General features: G+C 33.6%; 3 protein-coding genes across 4 annotated transcripts; 1 reads left to right on the forward strand and 2 right to left on the reverse strand.

The window, feature by feature from the left end:
- Positions 1–627: 627 nt before the first annotated feature.
- On the reverse strand, positions 628–6,260 carry LOC139898022 (uncharacterized). Of its 2 annotated transcripts, XM_071880733.1 has the most exons (10): positions 5,879–6,260; positions 5,361–5,376; positions 5,221–5,297; positions 4,993–5,127; positions 4,386–4,544; positions 3,122–3,214; positions 2,598–2,714; positions 2,377–2,451; positions 1,715–1,917; positions 628–1,588 (listed from the first exon to the last, which is right to left on the reverse strand). In XM_071880733.1, exons 1-10 carry the CDS (start codon positions 6,248–6,250, stop codon positions 853–855), a joined length of 1,983 nt encoding a protein of 660 aa, XP_071736834.1. In that variant the 5' UTR covers positions 6,251–6,260; the 3' UTR covers positions 628–852. The 2 variants fall into 2 exon arrangements, with proteins under 2 accessions (XP_071736834.1, XP_071736833.1); XM_071880732.1 differs by having other exon boundaries at positions 5,221–5,376.
- A 2,308-nt stretch (positions 6,261–8,568) lies between these two features.
- Positions 8,569–10,998, forward strand: LOC139898023 (NADPH-dependent pterin aldehyde reductase). The gene is made up of 5 exons (XM_071880734.1): positions 8,569–8,904; positions 9,242–9,311; positions 10,048–10,241; positions 10,352–10,524; positions 10,766–10,998. Exons 1-5 carry the CDS (start codon positions 8,656–8,658, stop codon positions 10,833–10,835), a joined length of 756 nt encoding a protein of 251 aa, XP_071736835.1. The 5' UTR covers positions 8,569–8,655; the 3' UTR covers positions 10,836–10,998.
- Positions 10,999–12,545: 1,547 nt separating this feature from the next.
- LOC139898024 (dynamin-2A-like) lies at positions 12,546–21,229 on the reverse strand. The gene is made up of 22 exons (XM_071880735.1): positions 20,815–21,229; positions 20,263–20,313; positions 19,970–20,090; positions 19,752–19,841; positions 18,620–18,681; positions 18,406–18,520; positions 17,662–18,004; positions 17,424–17,571; positions 17,090–17,191; positions 16,887–17,006; positions 16,484–16,567; positions 16,255–16,382; positions 15,615–15,699; positions 15,340–15,457; positions 14,730–14,806; positions 14,562–14,618; positions 14,083–14,221; positions 13,838–13,989; positions 13,619–13,732; positions 13,460–13,527; positions 13,195–13,370; positions 12,546–13,025 (listed from the first exon to the last, which is right to left on the reverse strand). Exons 1-22 carry the CDS (start codon positions 20,962–20,964, stop codon positions 12,808–12,810), a joined length of 2,718 nt encoding a protein of 905 aa, XP_071736836.1. The 5' UTR covers positions 20,965–21,229; the 3' UTR covers positions 12,546–12,807.
- Between the last annotated feature and the right edge of the window lie 340 nt (positions 21,230–21,569).

Here is a 21,569-nt window from a genome sequence, read left to right on the forward strand (position 1 = left end):
AATGACTAAATATTAGGAATGTTCTTATAGTTTAATTTGGATAACAGTGAGATTATACGTAGGACATCGGTTTAAACTAGGTTTTATGACACTAGAATTGGATTAAATTACATTTTACCATTTCTAAGTGATTTTGCTTTGAATTAACTAGTAGAGATTAAGCGGTATCTTAATTTAATTTATAGCGTTCTTTTGTCATCCTGCAACTGCGCAACACTGAGCCGGGTAGAAATAAGGTTAATACTGTCTTTTCATCTTAATTTACAGGTTGTGATTGTTCACATAACACGCACAATGACATCTCTTCAACTAACACCTCTCTCCGTCAGATTGATTTTCCGCAGGAGAATCTTCATCATCACCATCACCATCGATTTCCATCGGTTCCGAATTTGACGCTAAAGTTTTCAGGCATAATTTAACTAGGAGTGATAATAACAACCGGTAAGGATTCGGACATGAGGAAATTACTGAGCAAATGAATATATACTTTAACAACATAGTTTAACAGTAAATAATAATATCTATCCGTTATCTAAAGTGGTGGTGGTGGACTGGTGGTGGTGGTGGTGGTGGGAGATAAGCTTCGTATAAAGAGTAATAAGCTTCATAAAAAATACCTTTCTGTTTACTTTTTTTTTTTTTTTTTTGTTTAAGTTGGTGCTATTTAAGTTCCATTTTCTTTACTTTTGTACATACCGGTAAAATGGTGTATGAGTGTATCTATCAATCTATCAAACTCTTAACAATTCTATGATCAAACAAAACCATTTCTCCATTTAACCATTGCATATCTTAACTACAGGGTGTTGGCTATGCACCTAAAACAGGGTTTCAAGTGACTCGTGCTTGTCAAATTCTCTTCCTATTTTCCTTCATTCTGTCATCACGAACTTTTGACTCTTCTTCAAAGCTTCTGGGACGAGTCTCACGACTTGATCTCTCGCCTTTCAGATTCTTATAATCAAGTATTTGATGATGATCTTTAACATGTTCATTCGGGGAACTGTTTGGATCCCAACGGTCACTTGTCTCATTTTCATCCAAGATACACACAATGTCACGTGATCTACTCCTGTGTTCCTTATGCCGCCTATGTCTCTCGACATCCTTGTCTGTAGTAGATTTTACGTTATGTTTCTTCAACTTTTTAGTCAATAGTTCATTCTTAGATTCATGAATGTCCACCTCATCAATGTCTTCATCGTGATTATGTCTTCTTGATCTTTGATGACGATATCTAGAGGAGGAGTTTGATTTATGTTCACTAAATTCGTGTTTTGCATCATCTGATCCTTCATCACTATATGATTCTGCAACTTTTTTTCGGTGTCGTGATTTTCTTTTCACTTGTTTTTCTTTGTACAATTCATCATCAGAACTGCTACTACGAGGTGTTCTGCTTGTACCATAATAATCTCTTGATTTACTATCTCGCCTATTGTGTCTAGAACGGCTTTTTGAACTGTAACGATGTCTAGATAGACTTCTTTCATCATCTTCTCGCTTACGCCTACTCTTTTGAACACAATCTCCATCGTGATGGCCTCTATCTGTCTCAACAGAGTGATGCCTTTTGTAGTGATAACTGCACATAAGTAACAAACATACAAATGATGCCAACTTTAATCCACCCACTCAACTCTATGAACAATAACTAAATGAAAAAATTAGAGATTTGTTGATACTTGGTACAACATATTAAAAGGCAAACCTGTGGTCTCGATCGATCCTGTTAGAGTGTTGACGGTCCTTTGGGGGACTCGAATGCTCAGTATCGTCCGAATAACCAAACAAAGCAATCATCTTCTTCACCCAATATCTAGGGGGCGGTTTATCGCAATCAGCCCATTCATAGTCTCCACCAGGGTTGCTGAAACAGTGCAAAAAGTTGCAAGCAGACCCTCTTGAACATGTCTGACATTAGGCACAAAATATTAACATCAAAGAATATATATTTACACATGAACACCAAACAAATATAGATTGTGTAAGTGGGCAAAACAAGTGACTTTTTGGGTTAGGTCCAGTCAGATCAAGTAAGTTAAACAAACACCCTTTTTGTCGATAAATTTTAGAACTTTAATAGATAACATCTGTTTAAAGATGATAACAATAATGTCATTTCAGTTACAACCTACAGTACTTAAATAAAATTTTACGGAAGTTGTATGAATCAAAATACACTTCATGTGTTGCACCCATTGACCAGCTTCCTTCTACACTAATTTCAATTTAATCCTTTTGACACATTACTAGAAACAAAAAAATTTCCCTGAACCAATCCACCAACTTTCGGTCTTAAACATAAGTCACATAACACATGACCCAAAGATATACCAACATATTTGTTAACCCGTCCAAGAAATTTGGTACCTTAAGCCTTGATTTAATGTACTCCCCACAGATGGCAACCTTCCATCTCGATAGACTAACAAACTCGCATGTAACCTACACATAGCAATCCAAATCAAGATTATAGTCAGCAACTTCGAAGGTGTAAGATTATTAGTAATAGAGTTGACTGTTATCAAGCTAAAAAAGTAGAGGTGCTATGACGACTACATTGGACTGAACTAAAAAAAAACTGGTTATACCTGTTTTCCAGCGAAGTAGCGACCGTTTACAGAGTTGTAAGCCATCACAGCTGAATCCAACGACTTATAGTGGACATATACATTTCCTCGCAGATGAAAAGAACCGTTTCTGCACACCTGAAAACCAATAATGTTGCTTTAACATCATTTTAAAAACTAACAAGCAACAACATCACATTAGTATAAAATTGGGTGCAGGTTATGTTGGTTTTTTAATAAAATTAATTCTATTAGCTTATATGTAGACTATGAGCGGCTTTCAACTCGTTCGACCTGTTCACTCTGTTTCGGTCCAAACTTATTTTCCTTGTTTGACACGTTCTATATATAACGAGACCAAATCGACCAATTTACAAGAGAATGGGTCAAATTAACTACGTCCACGACTACTCAATTCTATAGACTTTCTGTAAAGACACAGCACACTAATATACACAAAATGATAAATGCAGGCACTTTCAAGATTATTAACGACTCTTGGTGCGTTAGAGACAAAAACAAACAGATAGTTTATTCAATCAAACCTTGAAGTTAACAATTTCCCCAAACTTCAAAAATTCTGTGTGCACATCTTCATAGAAGTCCTCAAAACTGAGCTCAACCTCCTCATCTGTATACTGTAGAGTTCAGCAAAATCCAAAGAGTCGAGTGTTACCAACTGTTGATTGTGGGAAAAAAACACAACAATTGTGCATGGACTTGGAATAAAAACAAGGTGGAATAAAAAATATAATATGACAGACAGAGTGAAGAATTGATGTTCATCCTAAAAACCTAAAAAAAAACTACTTGGACCAAATACAGGGACTACCGATTCTGAACCTAAAATCTAATTTTATGAAGAAAAAAAATTAAGTAACTCTACATACACACCAGATGTCATGAGGTCCCTCCAATAAATTTTTGTTATGAAAATCGAGATAACTGCATCTGTAAGTAGTAACGCTGATATCTTTTGCTCAATCTAGTATAAGGTCTCCCGTTGCATAGTATAGTATGGCATGGAAAGTAGTTAAGGAGCGATAATCTAAAAAGGCGAAAAGCTACACGTCTATATAAAAATTTAGAGAACCATTTCAAATCTTCTCTAACTAGTAACTCAAAATTTCAAATGGAAATGTCTAACTAAATCACCAAGGGTTAGAACTCCAGTCCCGAATGAGAAATAACTGAAGGGCCAGTGCTTCATAGACAAACACTATTATTATCTATATCTCAAAAACATATATAATATTAATATATATAAGCATTAAATTTGTATAATAAATTTTAGTCCCGAATACAAATTACCATTAAAACCATATTAAGAATAACCAAGTTACGGAGTAGGATACAAATTGCTCATAACTTTCCTTACCAATCCTCAAAGAGCCAATACCACAGATGTCCACCATGACAATTGGGACAAATTCTGATTTTACAGTCAGGAGCAACAAGAGTAAACCAAAGTTTCTACTGAACAATCTACGTCGCGATCAACTTGCACATATACTTGAAACAACCCAGAAAGTACAAAAAGAGAAGTTGATATATAAAGTAGACTATCAATTTGAAAAAGTAACTTTCTGTACAGTTGCTGTAACAGGTTATAGCCTTATAGTTATGCATTCAAACTAGTAGGTTTTATTTGTGTAAGCAGAGTTTAGTATAATGTTGCAGCTTATGAAACAATTTGTTTCTACAATTGACATAAAGTTAATTCTATTGTTCATTAGTTAAAAGAAACCAAATAAAAGGAAATGGTAGTTAGGATACTAGAAGAATCACAGCGTGAAGCCAACAACAGACCTCAAGTCCCTCATCTTGTTCCCAGGCAAGGCCAGGTCCATTGTACATATTCTTGATAAGCAATGTGGTTGATTTATCAGGGTAGTAATGAACTCTATTGCAACGGGAACCAAATCTACATGCTCCAGTTTTTATGTGAAATGGACAATGAGCTTTATCCTGCAAATGTATGAAACATAGCCCAAGCAGAAATGATTGAGTACACTACAGGATAACAGAAGTAACATTCAAACACAAAGATGGATGTAGGTTGTCTAGTACGGAGTATTTTAAAGGTCAAATGGTTGATTTCGAAGTAAAAATTGCTAAAATAGGAATGGGTCAAACAGGGTGAAAGTCTGTCGACGTCTATTTTCCACCTGTATCAATTTGTTTAGAAATTGAGATTAATGTTGTAGCAAAACTGCTTTAGATACACGCTTTAGCTAATTAAACAAAAATGGAGAAAAAAATTCTTTGAGGGTCAACCCAACATGGTGTTTTGTTGGCTGTGCTAAAAAATTATCCATTTCAACATGGGCCCGCTGTCAAGCGTAACCCAACCCGCCCATCTCGCCACTTCTACAGGCCAACAAAACAAGACAGAAAGAGGCTAGAAAAGACCAACCTGTTCTGTTCCAAAGTTTGGGACCTGCTGGGCAACAGTGTCCAGTAAGTCTGCTGACGTGATGGGTGCATTCTTGTAAGCAGCATATGCATCAGATTGTGGAGGAAGTGGGTTTGATGTAGGTCTATTTGTATCCTGAAAAATGAAAAGAGTAAAGCTTAAAGTCATAAACATGCGCTCATAAGAGATTAAAACATAAAAATAGTGATAAAAGATTGATATTTGTACCTCTTTGTCCATTACTTGATTAATAATGTCTTTCTTTTTCACCTTGACTTTATTCTTCTTAACTATTATCTCATTTCCTTGCCAAATGATTTCAGGAGGCCCCTCCTCTACGTATTCCCATTCATCATCTTCATTTGAACCTTCCTCAACTCCTTCCTGTAATATATAATTTCAGATATACGCAAATTATTAACTAAAAAACAACTTTACACATATAAAATCAAATTTAACGGTTCTGCAAAACTTAAATGCCGGTTGTACATGACATCTTAAAGCACGTGACATAATTTTTAAGCCTGCAACCAGATTCAGTAAACGTTTCGAAACAGAAAAGTTCACACTAGCAGTACGCAAATCAGGCTTCCAATGCATATGAAAAACCAACCTCATATTGAGCTTGAACAGCATATACACATTGTAACCAACAGTCACATATGAAGCTTTACTAGACCTTAAACCCATACATAATACAGTTCATCTAGAATAGCTCCTAAGGCTCAAGAACCAAAAACTAGCATTCATATTTATCACTCAAGTTGTAACAATCAAGCATGACCTAGTTTCAAGTCAATCTGATCTTAAATCAGTAGCATCAAATGAAATTTAGATAAAAATCATATTGATATAAGAATTAAACAAACAAATACGCTTATATCACCTTTAATTCTGTTTCAGCAGCATTCATTTGCTCTTCTTCTTCTTCTTGTTGTTGTTTCTTCTTCTTCATTTCCAAATCTTCTAGAAACTTCCTTTCTCTCTCTTCAAATTCCTTTCGTTCTCTCTCTAACCTTTCTTTTTCTCTCTCTTCTTCCTCCTCGATCTTACGTTGTTCTTCAGGATCGTTCATTCGAGCTTCCTCTTCGGCGCGTGATTTCTCCGCTATCTCCTTCCTTATTTGTTTACGTTTTTCCTTCTTCAATGACTTCCGTTTCTCCTTCCGGCTGACGAATTTCGGTTGTTCCGCGGCTTTGGGATCCGTTGCCGCCATGGTATCCGGTGGAACGTCGCAGGTGGTAACAGATTCCGTCATCTTATGATGGTTTGTGATATTGTAAATAGGGTTAATAGTAAGGGAAAACTAAATATAACATGTTTATTTATATTTATATCTATATTTATATTATATTTTTAAATATGTATAAATATAAAATTCTGAAATATGTTTATTTATGTTTATCATTTTCTTAGTTTGTAATTGTAATAATTATATGTGCATGTGTATTTTAGTTACCCGTGAGAAAAAACGGATTAACCGATCTATAACCACATTAACCGATAAAATTGTATCGAATTAACTGAATCGAATGGATAATCGTGGATTTGGTTAACACTTTTGAATTATGTGGGTCGGTTATGAAAGGTACCTGCACCGAATTAATCGCATCCGCACCATTTTTTAATTTATATTTTTATTTGTGATCGTTTTTTGGGAAAACGGTCAAATATTTAAAATAATAAACCATGTAAATCAATGTGTAACATTATTTTGACTTTTAAGTTTGGATGGATGGGGGATGAAGTTCAAAGAAAATTCTACATTTTATAAACTTTACGTGAACTTATGTTTTGTCTAGTAATTAATAGTTTTTTGTATTAATTTAGAGTGTAAAACGACATTGAGCTACTTTTATTTTCGATTAAAGATACGAGACAATCCTAAACAAATTGAGCACCCTTTTCAAAAAAAAAAATCAATATAAAAGGGTAATCAAGCGTTTCGGATCCAAATCATTTAAAATTTCTTTTTTGATATCGTCTGGAACAAAATTGCGTCCAATAAGATTTGAACCTATACTAAAGGATTAGAAGAGACAATGATTTTTCTTATATTAAAATGTCATTTCCTTGTAGTATAGCCACCAATTTATTAAATTAACTTTTTCCCAATAAATGGTTAACCAAATAACCATTTTATAATTAATCGTTAACCAATTTAATCAAATTAACCAACTCACTTTTAACCGAATGGAATGGTTAAAAAAATTAAATAACCACAATAATTGTTATGAGTGTGGCTTTGGCCCATATGTGCCCCAACCCGCTCCACGCTCTCCCCTAATTTTACTGTTAGAAAAAGCTCATGATATATTATTAATAAGTAATATAAGTAATATGAATGATCTAATTACATGAAACGCCACCGACTCACAATGAGTGTTAAAATAGTAATGCAAAATCCAAATATTTAGAAGTCTCTCGATGTCTCGCAAGTGCGAAGGTCTCAATCTTGGTCATAAGCCAAATTGGCAGAAACCCGTCCAGGGCCATCCTGTTAAATTTATGGAACATGTTCAATAATGAAAAATGGGCCCTTTATATACGAAATTTTTTCATAAATAATAATAAGTTCAATAATACTAATAAAGTCATAAGTACTAAGATCAATTAAAATAACGGTTGTATTAACAAATGATCCTATGTATATAATATTAGGCTAATTGTTTTGAGCCCTTATAGATATTGGGTCATGTGGGCCCGCACGCCTTGTATGCTCGCGAGAGACACATACGATAAAAAAATAAACCCGTTACTCTTTCTACTTTTTAGATTTGTTGAGTCTTTGATCATGTTTAGTGACCATCTTTTATATCCACATGTCTAGTAGGTGTTTAGTGGTTAAATAAATTATTGGTTAGTGATTTAGTGCATTAGTGGAGTAGTGATTTATCTTTAATACGTGCTATTTGAAAAGTGACTTGTAATATCCATTTCTACCTTGACTGATAAATCAATATATACACACTTTAAAGTTTCTTTTTTTTCCCATTTATTTTTACACTGTTCATTGATAGCATCTAGCTTTGTCATATGATATTAGAGCCTTGATTAGGCAATTTGTTTTTTAGTTTAGAGGCTTATTTGTGTTCTTATATTTAAAGAAGTTTAAAGAAAAACTTTGTTTTTACTAGCAACAATGAAGGTTACAATCGTAAATGATGAAAGAATGTAGTGTAATTTGAAATGGAAAAGTTGTAGGTGGTGAGTGTATGGGGAGTCGTACTCAATGGAAATCACATTTGAGGGGCGTGATTGATGCCATCACACTATGTCACGAACTCTATATCAATAAATAACTTTTTTACTAACTTTTACTATGTACTTTCGATTCCGATCATGATTTTGATTTTACAAATCACCCATCACTCTCTAAAAATTGGGAGGTGATACCCACACATTTCTTTTTGATCCATACACACTTTTTATCATAATACTTATAATTGTATCCTTAAATTTACCTGAAAATTGAACCTCCTTATTATAAGTAACGGATATTAGTAAGTTAGTGTGTATGAATAGTGTGATGGGACACTTGTACGGAGTAATAACTGTATCAAAATAGTCTAGCTCGGCACACTTATATTTGCACCCGTTGTCCAAATAGAGTATTAACAACCAAAAAACACCACAAGTGCATCAAGCGGTTGGAAATCGGAGATGGCGACGGCTGTGATGAACGGCGTCGGAGGAGCTGTAGCTGGAACCACCGCTCAAAAGACGGTGTTAATAACAGGTGTAAGCAGAGGTTTAGGGAAAGCATTAGCCCTAGAAATCGCAAAAAGAGGTCATTCTGTAATCGGATGTTCTCGTTCGCAACAAAAACTCAATTCTCTCCAATCAGACATCTCTTCTTCTTCATCATCATCATCGTCTGAAAATCAACACATTTTTCTGAATGTTGACGTCGTTAGTTTTCCATCTCTCTTACTCGTTACTGCTGATTAATTTATGCAATTTGCTCTTATTATGCCTGTTTGGATTTCATTGCTGCGACAGAACTTAATTAGGTTTAAAATAAGCACACTAGATGTTACTGTAATTACTTTCTTTTGCTCATATTCAAGTATTTAAAAGAAATATTATAAACACATCAAATATACAATTCTATTTTGTTTGAAGTATATAGTACTTTAGTTAAGGTTTTGAAGTTGATTATATTGTTAAATTTATATATTTTTTATTTGTAGATCTTAACAGTAGTTAATTGTTGATTAAAGTTATCTATTTTTATGGTGTCATTCAGTGTTCGAATAGCAGTGTTCAAGAGTTGGCTCGAGTTGTTATGGAGAAGAAAGGTGTTCCAGATATTATTGGTAATCATACATCTCTTTTTAACTTGCTTCTTACCACTCGTTGTTTGATGATTAATCAGCTTATCTCTTGTTTAGTGAAGAGCATATAAACAGATTTTCATGTGAATGGATGTAATCTACAAGTGCTGAAGAGCATATAAACAATAATTTTACCTTGAGCGTTATAACTAAGGCCTCAAATTTATTAGAGTTAGATTATGATTATGATTAAAAAACAAATTTGAACTTGAACACGCGAACTAAGGCCTCAAATTATTGTGATTAGATTACGATTACAAAGGCTTAAAACACTATCATTAGTTGAGAAATTAGAGTCTAGGTGATAGTGCCGTGCCTCACATTTGTTTACATCACTAGATTTTCATGTATATTCTACACCCATTTGTCGTTGTACAGTTTAGACACCAGTGTTCAAACAAACAATTCATATCGACTTTCGATACTTCAAGAACACGTGCACTTTTAACAGAGTGGACAAATGAATTCAAGAATTAGTTTTCTGATCCAGATTATAATGGTGTTCCTCTTAATAGTTGAGGACTTGATACTTTAAGGTCTGACAGTTTTGTACGTTGTCAATCTTGTTATAAGTTAGATGTGTGAATATGGCTATAGTCTTACATGTAATGTAATTTGGGTTGAGATTCATTCATTATAGGAGATGTATGTTATTCAGTTAACTTTTTATGTTAGCTTCAAGAGGAAATGTGCTTATGGAAGCAGCATATATGTGCAGTAAATAATGCAGGTACCATAAACAAAAACAACAGACTATGGGAAGTTCCAGAGGAGGAATTCAATGCTGTGATTGATACTAATCTCAAGGGACTTGCAAATGTTTTGCGTCACTTTATTCCTGTTATGATTGAGAAAAAACAAGGCATTATTGTCAATATGTCGTCCGGGTGGGGAAGGTCTGCTGCAGCACAGGTAAAAAACCAAATAAATTATTCAACGATTTATATTTGTGTTGTTTGTTGTCCTGCATATCACATATGAACTCAGGCTTGTTATTAAAATGGTTTGTAAAATGGCGACAGGTGGCACCTTATTGTGCTTCGAAATGGGCAGTGGAAGGGTTGACCAAGTCAGTGGCAAAGGAGTTGCCAGCTGGAATGGCAATTGTTGCACTAAATCCCGGAGTCATAAATACCGATATGCTTCAATCGTGCTTTGGCAGTTCAGCCAGTCTGTACCAGGAACCCGACTCGTGGTACATTATTTTCGGTTAACTTGACTGTATGTAAATTATAGTCAAGTGTTCTTTTTGGCTTATTTAGAACTTTGTGGTCATATAGATTAAAATTTGTTTAGCTGCATAATTCAAGGCTCTGAAAGGGCATGACTCACTTGAAAAGCCATCATACACTTCTTTAAATATGCCATATGTGATTCTTTATGTGATTACTTATTTGCTTAATCCATATGTTTAAATATTTACCTTTTCTCTACAGGGCTCCTAAGGCAGCTGATATGATACTAAATCTGACAATGGCTGACAATGGTGCATCTCTTTCAGTATAATTAATTAATTGAACATTATAGTATTGAGCCAAGTTATAGACTATTAATAACAGAATTTTCAGAGCTGTGTTAACATTGTAGTACTTACATTTATAGATAAGCCTATTAGTAACAGAATTATCTGACTGTGGTATACTAGAGTTCAAATTTGAGTCTCGTAATTTATCTCGCACATTTTTTTCTAAATGCGTATGTTATTGTCCATGGACTATGAAGAATTGATGTGTTTCATTCAAACCTTAACTAATACTCCATATACTAGTGAAATGACCCGTGGAATCACGGGTTTGTTTATACGAAATAGTTTAATGACATATTTGAATTATTAAGTGAATGTAAATGCTAAAGTCATTTAGTTTAAAGACCCGTGAAACTACGAATTCCGACTAAGAAATTTGTCTTTGTTTTTACAAACATGTTAAGACATGTATGTAATTAATCCCGTAAAGAAAATTCATATTTGAATATTAATAATTTAATACTAAAAAATAATAATTATAATTATAATAATTAAAATAAATAATAATAAAAAATTGAGGATTTATATTTTTAATAATAATTAATAATCATTAGTAATAACAAATGTCTTTTGAAATTTTTTTAAAGATTAAAATACAAGTATTATATAAAGGTTGTATAATATGCTTCAAAATTTGTACATGTGTTCATTGTGTGTTTTGTAAAGATCGTACATGTTTTAAAATTTGTACATATGGTCATAAGGTGTTATAAGATTGTACTTAATGCTTTAAATATTGTACATATGTTAATGAGGGTGTTTTATCATAATGTTGTACATAATGCTTCATATATTGTATAATTAACATGTTAATATTTTTATTAAAAAAATTAATTATATTAATGACATCATTATGAGGGGTTTACAATTTTTCTTTTTATTTTTGAATTTTCTTTAAGCTTAGATAATCCTTATTTATGATATCATCATTTTAGAGATTTAATAGATACTATAGATAGATATCAAGCTCTATTGTTGGGGAATCAAGTAATAACTAAGTGTGTTACTTGCTGTTATCTAACATCTGTGTTACCAAATACATTGATTGTTTTGTTGCTAACTTGCTTTCATGTTAATATAGAAGTTTTATTTTCCAACGGCTAAGAAGAAATCATAATGCAAATTAGGTTTCCCACGGCGAAGAGTTTTTATAGCTTTGTTTGTAAAATATTTTTGTAAACTTTGGTTTGTAGACAATGTATTTCTCAAGAAAAATATGTTCCCTAAGTTTTCAAATTATATAGCCCATCTTAAGTGGAGAAATACATTGTTTACAAAGAAAGTTCACAAAATATTCACAAACAAGCGTGGCCCAGGAGAAAGAACTACAAACACGAAAAATGAAAATGACTTATATGTGGATATTAGTGCAAGTCAGTTAGTCAGTTGTAAAAAGATTTTCGAAAATTTATTTGCAAGTGTAGAATCACTCATTTTTTCTTTGAAACTTATTTGGTAACCATATAACGGTCATAGTTTTATAAGCATGAAATACAACTATAAAACGTTTCAAGTTATTTAGATCTCTTCTGTGTTTTGAATTTGTTGACATTACTAGCACTGTCCCATTGATAGTTATACTTGGTCATTGACTCGTTAGCTGTTGTTTTACGATATTTAGTGTAACCTAAAATCCAAAAAGTGTGCACTATCATTTAATATTTGTAAATTTCGATCCAAACAATTGAATATGATACATGCACGAGGCCTGGATCGCCAAATGCGAACAAACATTTGGCGAACAAGCAACCTCAATCGACAAACTAGAAAATAAACAGTTAAAAAACAGAAAATAATCCGTGTCATATATACAAACAAGTGTACGAACTCTACAAAAACTTACAATAAAAGTATGAGTAATTAGATCAGCGAATAAGAACACTAACCCCCCACTACTAACAAATGCCTCAATCAATTTCATTTCATTTATTTACTAATAATAATAATCAAAATCTAATACCTATAGCCCGAACCAGGTGGTGCTGGTGGCATCCGGTTTGGCGTGCGACGACTGCCAGCGTTTGATCCTGAACCCACATCACCATTCTCAATAGGGTCACTATGGCCATTTGACACGTACCTAGCGCTGAGATTTGAAGGTCCATTTGCAGCACCATCAAAAGCAGATCTCCAGTCATCACCCGATGATGGCCCACCACTTCTTGGACTCTCTGATAATGTCAACCATTTAAGTTTAAAAAATGTCAGATTTTGTTAGAAGGCAAATGACAGTATCAAGTATGAGCAGAAGTAATGAATGGGTCGATTAGGGTTATGTTTTATGTGTAACGGGTCAGACGAATAAAAGCATCTAGAAGCTTAGTTGGATTATTTAATTACCTGCAGGACTAGTACCATTTGACATGCCAGATGCAGCAGCTGCTCGATTGTCATGAATGCTTAGTTGGCGTGTGAGTTTGGATAGCAGAGACGATTGCTTTTGAATTTTTTCTCTTTTGCGCTTAACATTACCATCCTCTTGAAGTAACTCCTCTATCCTAGGGGTACTTTGGGAACTTCACACCAAGATAAATAATGTTTATAAATGACATCAGCATGAACTGTAAAGATAATGGGGGGTAAGGAACAAAACAGAACAGCATACCTAACAGAACTGTAAAGCTTATTAAGCATGTCTTCTTTAGCTTTTTCTACTTGGCACAGAACAACTGCCTATAATACACAACAAATAGACCAAAATCACAAAAATGAGTGATACACAATACACACCGTAAACATTGACGCGCTGCACAATATAATATACCTTGGGAACATTTGCTGCAAGGCTGTTCAAAACGGCTTCGACGTAACCACGTACTTCTTGAGCCATCCAACGAAGTTCTTCCTCTGGATCTGCAGGTTTTCTCACCATTGTATCCTAAACAAATCAAAATTATTCAAAATTAGTCAAAGTCAAACTTGGTCAACCTTGTATACATTCAATGAAAGACTAAACATATAAAAACCTATCGGATAAACTTACAAGAGACCCTTCAGATTGAGTATGCCTAATAGGAACTCCATCTGCCTTCATAATCACTTGACCACCTTTGGCACCAACTATAGCTCTTAACTTGTTTAACCATTCAACCTTTTCTGCAACGCTCTCAGCTTTTAGCATAACAGCACTGTGAGCTGTCGATTAATTTTTTATACTTTGAATTAGCATTGACATGGCATATATATTAATATATATAATATAATTTTAATAAAAATCCACTAACTCACATTTTAATACAGTCTTGTATGCAACCTTGCTTGTTATCTTGAATGCTAGACTGGGTGCTTTTTCTTCAGCCTTTCCTTTTTTATCCTTTGAACTCTTGGCTGGGGGTTCTTCCTCTTCAATCTCTTCTATATTGCAATCCTAATTTTTTGTACGAATTCGGTAAGTTACGGAAAGTTGCACAATTTATTCTTTATAAAACTTGATATCCAAGGTTATCTCTAATGTGTTGTGTGTGCGCATGCAAAATGTAGCACTTTAAACTCATACATTAACTTAATATACTAATACCATAAGCTTCTGTTAGATCAGCTTTGAACCAGGTAATCGTAGTATAGGTTACAAATAGGTTTGAGATAACATAATTAAAAAAAATAAAAAAACTGCTGGCAATATAGACATTAATGAGTAAATGGCGAGACTTTTCAGATTTAAAAGATTGATAAGCATTAATTGTCACAATATTATTTCCAAAACATACCTCCAAATTGATCGACCCACGGAAGAGTCTCTCTTCTTGTGTTTTAGTGTATCCAAGCTACATAAAGAAGACAGAAAGATCTGAAAATCAATTATAAATCTAACAATAAACTTCGGCCACATCCTAACAAGTTAATGACAATTGCAAAATTCATACGCTGATACTAACCTTTCCAGTTTTCTCACTTAACACGAACCACTTTTTACTCCAACCATTAGTTTTTGAGCTTCTCTTCAATAAATAACCTGCACACACAAATAATAAGGAAGAAATGCCTCGCTAAAAAAAACCTATAATTATGTGTCCATTAAACTATCAACAAAAACGACACATATCAACAGAAAATTACAAAAGAAATGAATTTCAGTAGTCATATTTAGATAGACCGCAAATTCCAACTGATACTGAAAGCTAGTTGATACTATAAGATTGATAGCAATAAGTCATAGAACACATTCACATATTATTAGGAGCTAAGACAAAAAAAAAAAAAAAAGTCACTAAGCATAAGCTACTCATTATCAAGTATCAAGTGAAGTTATACAAAACATGAAATTATGAAATACAAGTGATGTTGAATGATGCTCACCAAAGACGGGGCATATAAGAGTTACTTAATTCTTGTAAAAACATAAGACTCTAAAGTAGGCATCATTTCACCCAAAAAAGAGGTGAAAAGATTATCAAAGAACCATAAAAACATAAATACACACAAGTTCTAAGATCACAAAACAACATGAAACAGTAAATATGCTAAGAAATAGGTCAAAGAAAAAACCTGCTGTTAACTCCCCATCAGGTCCGGCAACTTTCAAGACGGGTCCTGCTTGTGCATCTTTGTCGTGCTTATTATCCTTCGATGATTTCGGATCCCCACCTATCTGAGGACTAGCTGACTACATAAACCACAAAAGGGTAAAAGAGTCAATAAATGGGGAGAAACCCACAATGCTTAAAAAGCCCAAAAGTGAACCCCAAATAAATCATACTAACAAAATTGTTCTGCAAAAATCAAGAATTCATAATGCTGCAGTAAACAAAAAGATAATGTACCCTATTTAACAAAGATTGTTCTGCATCCACGGCCTTCTTGGAAGATTTATTCCTAATCTCTTCCTCTCGTTTCTGCCTCTCCATCCTGTAAAGATAAAAAAATCATGAGAATTGTGTTTTCAAATATAAAACTATGAATAATATATAATAGAAATAACAAAAAGTGTGAAAAACAATTTCAAGCATGTTTATTTCTATCTTTGGGACAACTCAAAAGAGATATGTAGAATGATTTTATTTTTCGAAACTTGCTCATAAGTTACTATAGGGTGATAGCTTTTAACGCCAAGGTAATTTAGGACAAGTCATTAGAGCAACAAAAGTTGCTAGCACCAATATAAGTAAGAAAATATGCAAAAATAGCTTTTTTTATATATGTTCAATGCAAATGGCTTCTGTTATAAACTTGCATCAATATAAGAAAGAAGATATGCTGAATGGTACATAACTAGGCCTCACCAATACTTTGTACAACCCTAGCCTTAATTAATAACATTGATTGAACTCGTTAAAAGCAAACACAAGCAACTTAATAACAGAATATGATTATGCTGGCAACACCAACAAATATAAAAAATGGAGATTTCTTTAAATTATTATCATCAAATAATTGATGTCCAGAAAAAAAAATTCGGTATACCTTCTCTGGACCAAACGGATGAAGTGCTGAGGTGGAACAAATACACGCTCCATGTCAACAAGAGCAACCACCATCTTCTTTGCGTCATTCTTAAAACCTTCCAAGGCAGTAGTTGCAATTGCCACAACCTAGTAGTTACAAACATAATTGTAAACTGAAGTATTTAGAAGCAAAAGCAAGCAGATGTTGATTTAAAAGACATTTTTCATGAACAATAGAAGTACTGTACCTCTCTCTTAAAAGATGGATATCTTCCAAGCCCAGGTGTTGCATTTGCTGATGCTGAAACTATATCCACAAGCACACGATGGACCTGTATACGTTGTAATTAGTTACACAGCTTAAAAAATAAGGCAGAAGATAATGCAATATAAATTGAACACAAGTGCACACACATATAAACATACACATAGACATTATAATAACCAGAATATCCAACTCAGATTAACCCCTAAATACAAATGGAAGTAACAGGGACCACAAATGAATGAACAACCCCAAATAGCAGTGAGAAAAGATGGCACCAAACCAACCAGCCGAATCTAATGCATTTTACTGAAGTGGTGGTTGCAATTGTGTGTGTTCGTTACAAAAGGGGATTGGAACTGGGAATAATGGATTAGTATTCTTACCTCATCAACACAGAGACGAGAAGGTTCTTTTGCCATCTCCAAAACAGTTTTTATTAAAGAACGCAGTCCTTTTTCTGGAGATATAAGATAAGGTTGGTAACCATCTGCCTCTAGTACAATCTGATACCAAAGTTCATGGTCATATATCATAAAGGTATACGAGATAACTAAAATGAACTAGAAGTAAAACAACAATTACATACCCTCTTGACATTATTAATATCAAAATGTCTGTCTAAAGGAAGCTGCTTGATCCTATTAGGGAAGTTTCCCTCAAAGCTCGCCACTACTTTCCACCCACTACCCTGAATATACACAATAAGATAGCTAGTATTATCAGAACATGTCATTCGTCTTTTGGCATTATTATATGACAAGTACAAACATTTGCATAGCATTACAATGATTCAAATGACTATGAATATGGACCTTCATATGAATTTTTAACTACAAAATGAATAAATTAGAACGATAATATTGCATAATCATTGTCATGTCTAGAATAATTTGAAGTAAATTTTGGTTTTGAATTATCACCTCTCCAGTCATAATATGTTGAAGAAACTTGTCCTCAAATTCACGACAAAGTTCCAAAGCCAAAGCCCTTGTACCTTCAGAGCTACTAACCATTGATTCCCCAAGCCTTACCAACTCATCTTGCACAATCTGAGATTTGCCCTGAAGCCTACACGGGTTTTATACATTAAAACTAACTTAAAGACCTAGTAAAGATCACACAAACCGGATGAGCTTGAAAAAAGTGAAGTGATGTTACCCTGATAAAAGGCTCGGGAGCCTGATTTTCATACGGCTACGTATTTGACGAGCTAGGGTTTCAACTAAAGCTAATCTACCAAGCTTGTTTTGAGGAGCTCCAGTTAATATAGTTTTCAAACTTTCACTTTCAGCACGCCAAGCTGTTTCTAATGAGTTATCAGATCCAACGCTACCTGACTGTGCAGAAGCAATGGAAACCGTTTGACCTATCAGAGCAACCCATGGGATGTCAGCTGTACTTCGTGGTCCTTGACCCAAAAGAAGTGCTTGACAAGCAGCAAGAACTTTGGGATCCGTAGATGCTTGATCTACTTTGCTAATAACACCGATTGTTCTTGTACCTAAATTAAAAAACATATTTACAACGTAAACATCATTAAGAAGAGGGGAAGAAAACTCAAAACTAATAAATAAGTTTGTAACTGAGGGAGACTATGTTAACCCATTTACTAATAAGTAGGTCGATACAGGTAGTGAAGAATCTAAAAGGTTAAGCTGGTAAAAATTTATACTAGATTAAAATAAAAGGGTCAGATAAATCAATTGAGTAGAAAATCCCCCAGTTATTTATTATTGCATAAAACCTCCTCGAATGTTATTCAGGAAAGAAAGTATTCCTTGTTAACCCAAATCGGCAACCCAGCCCATTTAAAAAAATACTTCCTTTGACCCAAACCCTTTCGAAGTAATATATAAGAAAGAAAATTAGCAGGCCAAAATTCAGAATCAATGATGAGCTCACATTCTCCATCATATTCCTTTGCTACTCTCAAAGCTTTAGCAGAAGAAACTTCAGGTGCCTGAGCAGCGGGTATTATAACCAACAAAATTGCATCATTATGCTGGGCATATTCACCCTGCATAAATTTTAAAAAGAAAATTATGATTACAATAGGTATATAGGTATTTAGGTATATAATACATAATGAAACAGACAGTTTTTGACAGTAACGCACCAATGAATCATCAAGATTCCCTTTTTCGACTCCAGGCAAATCAATCAACTTCAAAGGAGGGGCTACAAAATACAAATCATGTTAAAAAAAACATTAAGAAAACAAAACAAAATAAAAGAAATACTTATGTAAAAACCACTTACAAGTGACAAGAAACAAAACTAATGAAAGGAAGGCAGTATGTGCTTATAACAAGAAATTAATGTTGCTTATCTTAATGGTAGATTTACACCACGAGGGAACAAATCATAGAGATGATTTTCACATATTAATTTTCAGATTTACACCAAGAGGGTACTAATCAAAGAGATGATTTTCACAGGTTAATTGCTTAAGTAACTGGAACTGTTTCCAACAATTTATGCAATCACAATCATACAAATTTATGATAATTATGTTCGGTAAACATATGTGACTGTAGATGCTTAAAACTTATTACAGAACACGTGAAATTTTGCTCCCTTACAGAGTAAACATGAATCGAATTTTTTTTTTTTTCATGTCAAGGGTTGACTCGGTCGTCAAGGCATGCGGAATCACCAAGCAAATATCTATGCAGAACTTATGATTTGGGATCATTTCATCTATGTCAAGATACTAAGAATGAAAAGAGTTACATAGCCTTAAGGGCTATGTTTAAAATTTGAAGACTCGCATTATTTACTTGTAACTTGTTAATAACCACCCCACTAACTTCTTTGTAAGCACTTTACTAACCTTCATGTAGATTAAAATATTTTCTAAAACATAGCCCTAAGGGCAATTAAATAAATTCAAAATAAATAAGGACATGATACATTTAATTGATTTAGATAAAAATACTTTCAACATAGCCATAAGGGCTATGATTAAATGAATTCAAAATAAATAAGGACATGATACATTTACTTGATTTAGAAACAAGAAAAACATCAAAATGTGAGTGCATTACCTGAAAACTTATTTCTAGTATTTTACTAAAGGATAGGTAGGCACTAGACGTCTAGACATTGACCACCCAAAAAAAAATTAACTGCATCGCAAGATTGGACTAGAAAAAAAAAATACATAAATGATGAGATTTTATGAATCAAAACAAACATAAGTCTTCAAAGTCTTAGTAACTATTGAGAACAACATTTTCCAAACTAACCTGTACTCGTTTTAAGCTTCAAATATATTTCATCATGACTCTTGCTTGGTATTTTAGTAAGTCTATCCTGTAAAGAATGCAGAAGAGCTCCTATGATTGCACAATAAGAGAAAATCAATGCCATTAGATATACACTTTATAAGCTTATTAAGGAAAAATACAATTCTTATAATACTCCTTCATAATCAACAGCCTTAAAGTAAGATATAAGGTCTTACTTGCAGACACTGGTTGCGATTTACTATCAATCTGCAGCACAATCGATTTGGTGCTTAAGTTTTCATCCCTGTTTAAGTCAATGCATATTGGTGCACGAGTGGCACCACCTTCACCAGTTGGCTGCACAAATACAAAGCAGTATATTCAAAGTCCCTATTTTTACGTTTCCGAAAAATAACTTCCAACCTATTTACATACAAGAAGTAAGTCCATATATCTAAATCATAAAATTTGAGCTAGCCGGGTTGACAAATATGAGTACTAGAGAACAAAAGATAACGAATGTTCTTACCAAAACAGGATGTCCAATCAAGCTGTTCAAAACTGCTGATTTACCTGCACCCTGAACAATTTTTAATCCATTATTAGATAGTACTCTGGAAAGACTTACTTAAAGAACAAATTCGAACTTTAAGGCCCCTTTTGGCTCACGGAATTCAATGGGATTCCGTCGGAATTGGATTTGAATTTAGACACGAAGCGTGTCTAAATTCAATTCTAATTCCGCCGGAATCCAATGGGAGCCAAACGGGGCCTAAGAATCAATATCTGTCAACCAATAGATATCTTCAACGTGTTATTCTACAATGTCTATTAACCGATCAATATCTTCAATGTGTTTTAGTAAACAGAAAAAAATAATAAATTATACAGTAGTAAATATTAAACAAATAAATAAATAAACAGGGCGCCAAAATTAATTCCCAGCTACATTAACCTAATTAGTAATCCGTACAGAACCACGGACCATATCACAATCGAATATCAGGTCATCTTCTTCAGTCAGTATTCAATATATATGATATAATTAAACAAGTAACTCTAATTAAATAAAATAACTTACGGTATTGCCAAGAGCAACAACGTTTAAAAAAGTAGAACCACGTCTCGATGAAGAAGAGGATGAGTTTTCATCAATATCTTCATCATTAAGTAAAGCCGCCGCTTGCCGCATCGAATCCGATAACTGAACCAATTCTTCGATCGCATCCATTTTTTGTATCTATATAAATCAATTTATGTATGTATGATTGTATAAGTATGTAAGAGATCGAAGGTAAAGGAATATGAAAAATCAAGGTTTTGTATGAATAAAACCCTAGAACGGTGGTGGATCTAGTCTAGGGTTTAAGGTTGAGATTTGAATAATAATAATAAGAAAACGAGTTGAAGTTTGAATCGGTTATTTAATTTATGTAATCGCGTGAAAATTGGATGGAAAACGGAGAAGAAACGAAGAAAGATACGATCTGCTGCCGTTCTTTGATTGCAGTTTTCTACTATCAAAATTACAACACTTTTGACTCCTTATTTATTTTTATTTTTTTTATTATAGTAACAAATAAAAATAAAAATATACTCCAATTTAGATTTGCTGACGTATTTTAGTTAGGTAATGAAAAAAATAAAATACTCTTTCTGAAACATTTTAATATGTACACGCTTAATGTTTTAGTAATTATTTATGAGTCAACTAATTATTTTATACTTTGATTTGAATTTGAAATCAGAGTGTACATGGTGCGAGAACCTAAAAACACTGAAGACTAGACCGATCCTGATTAAAACCGAGCATACACAAGGAGTTTTGGTACGATC

The sequence above is a fragment of the Rutidosis leptorrhynchoides genome, chromosome 3 (genome assembly GCF_046630445.1).
Source record: "Rutidosis leptorrhynchoides isolate AG116_Rl617_1_P2 chromosome 3, CSIRO_AGI_Rlap_v1, whole genome shotgun sequence".
Classification (NCBI taxonomy): domain Eukaryota; kingdom Viridiplantae; phylum Streptophyta; class Magnoliopsida; order Asterales; family Asteraceae; genus Rutidosis; species Rutidosis leptorrhynchoides.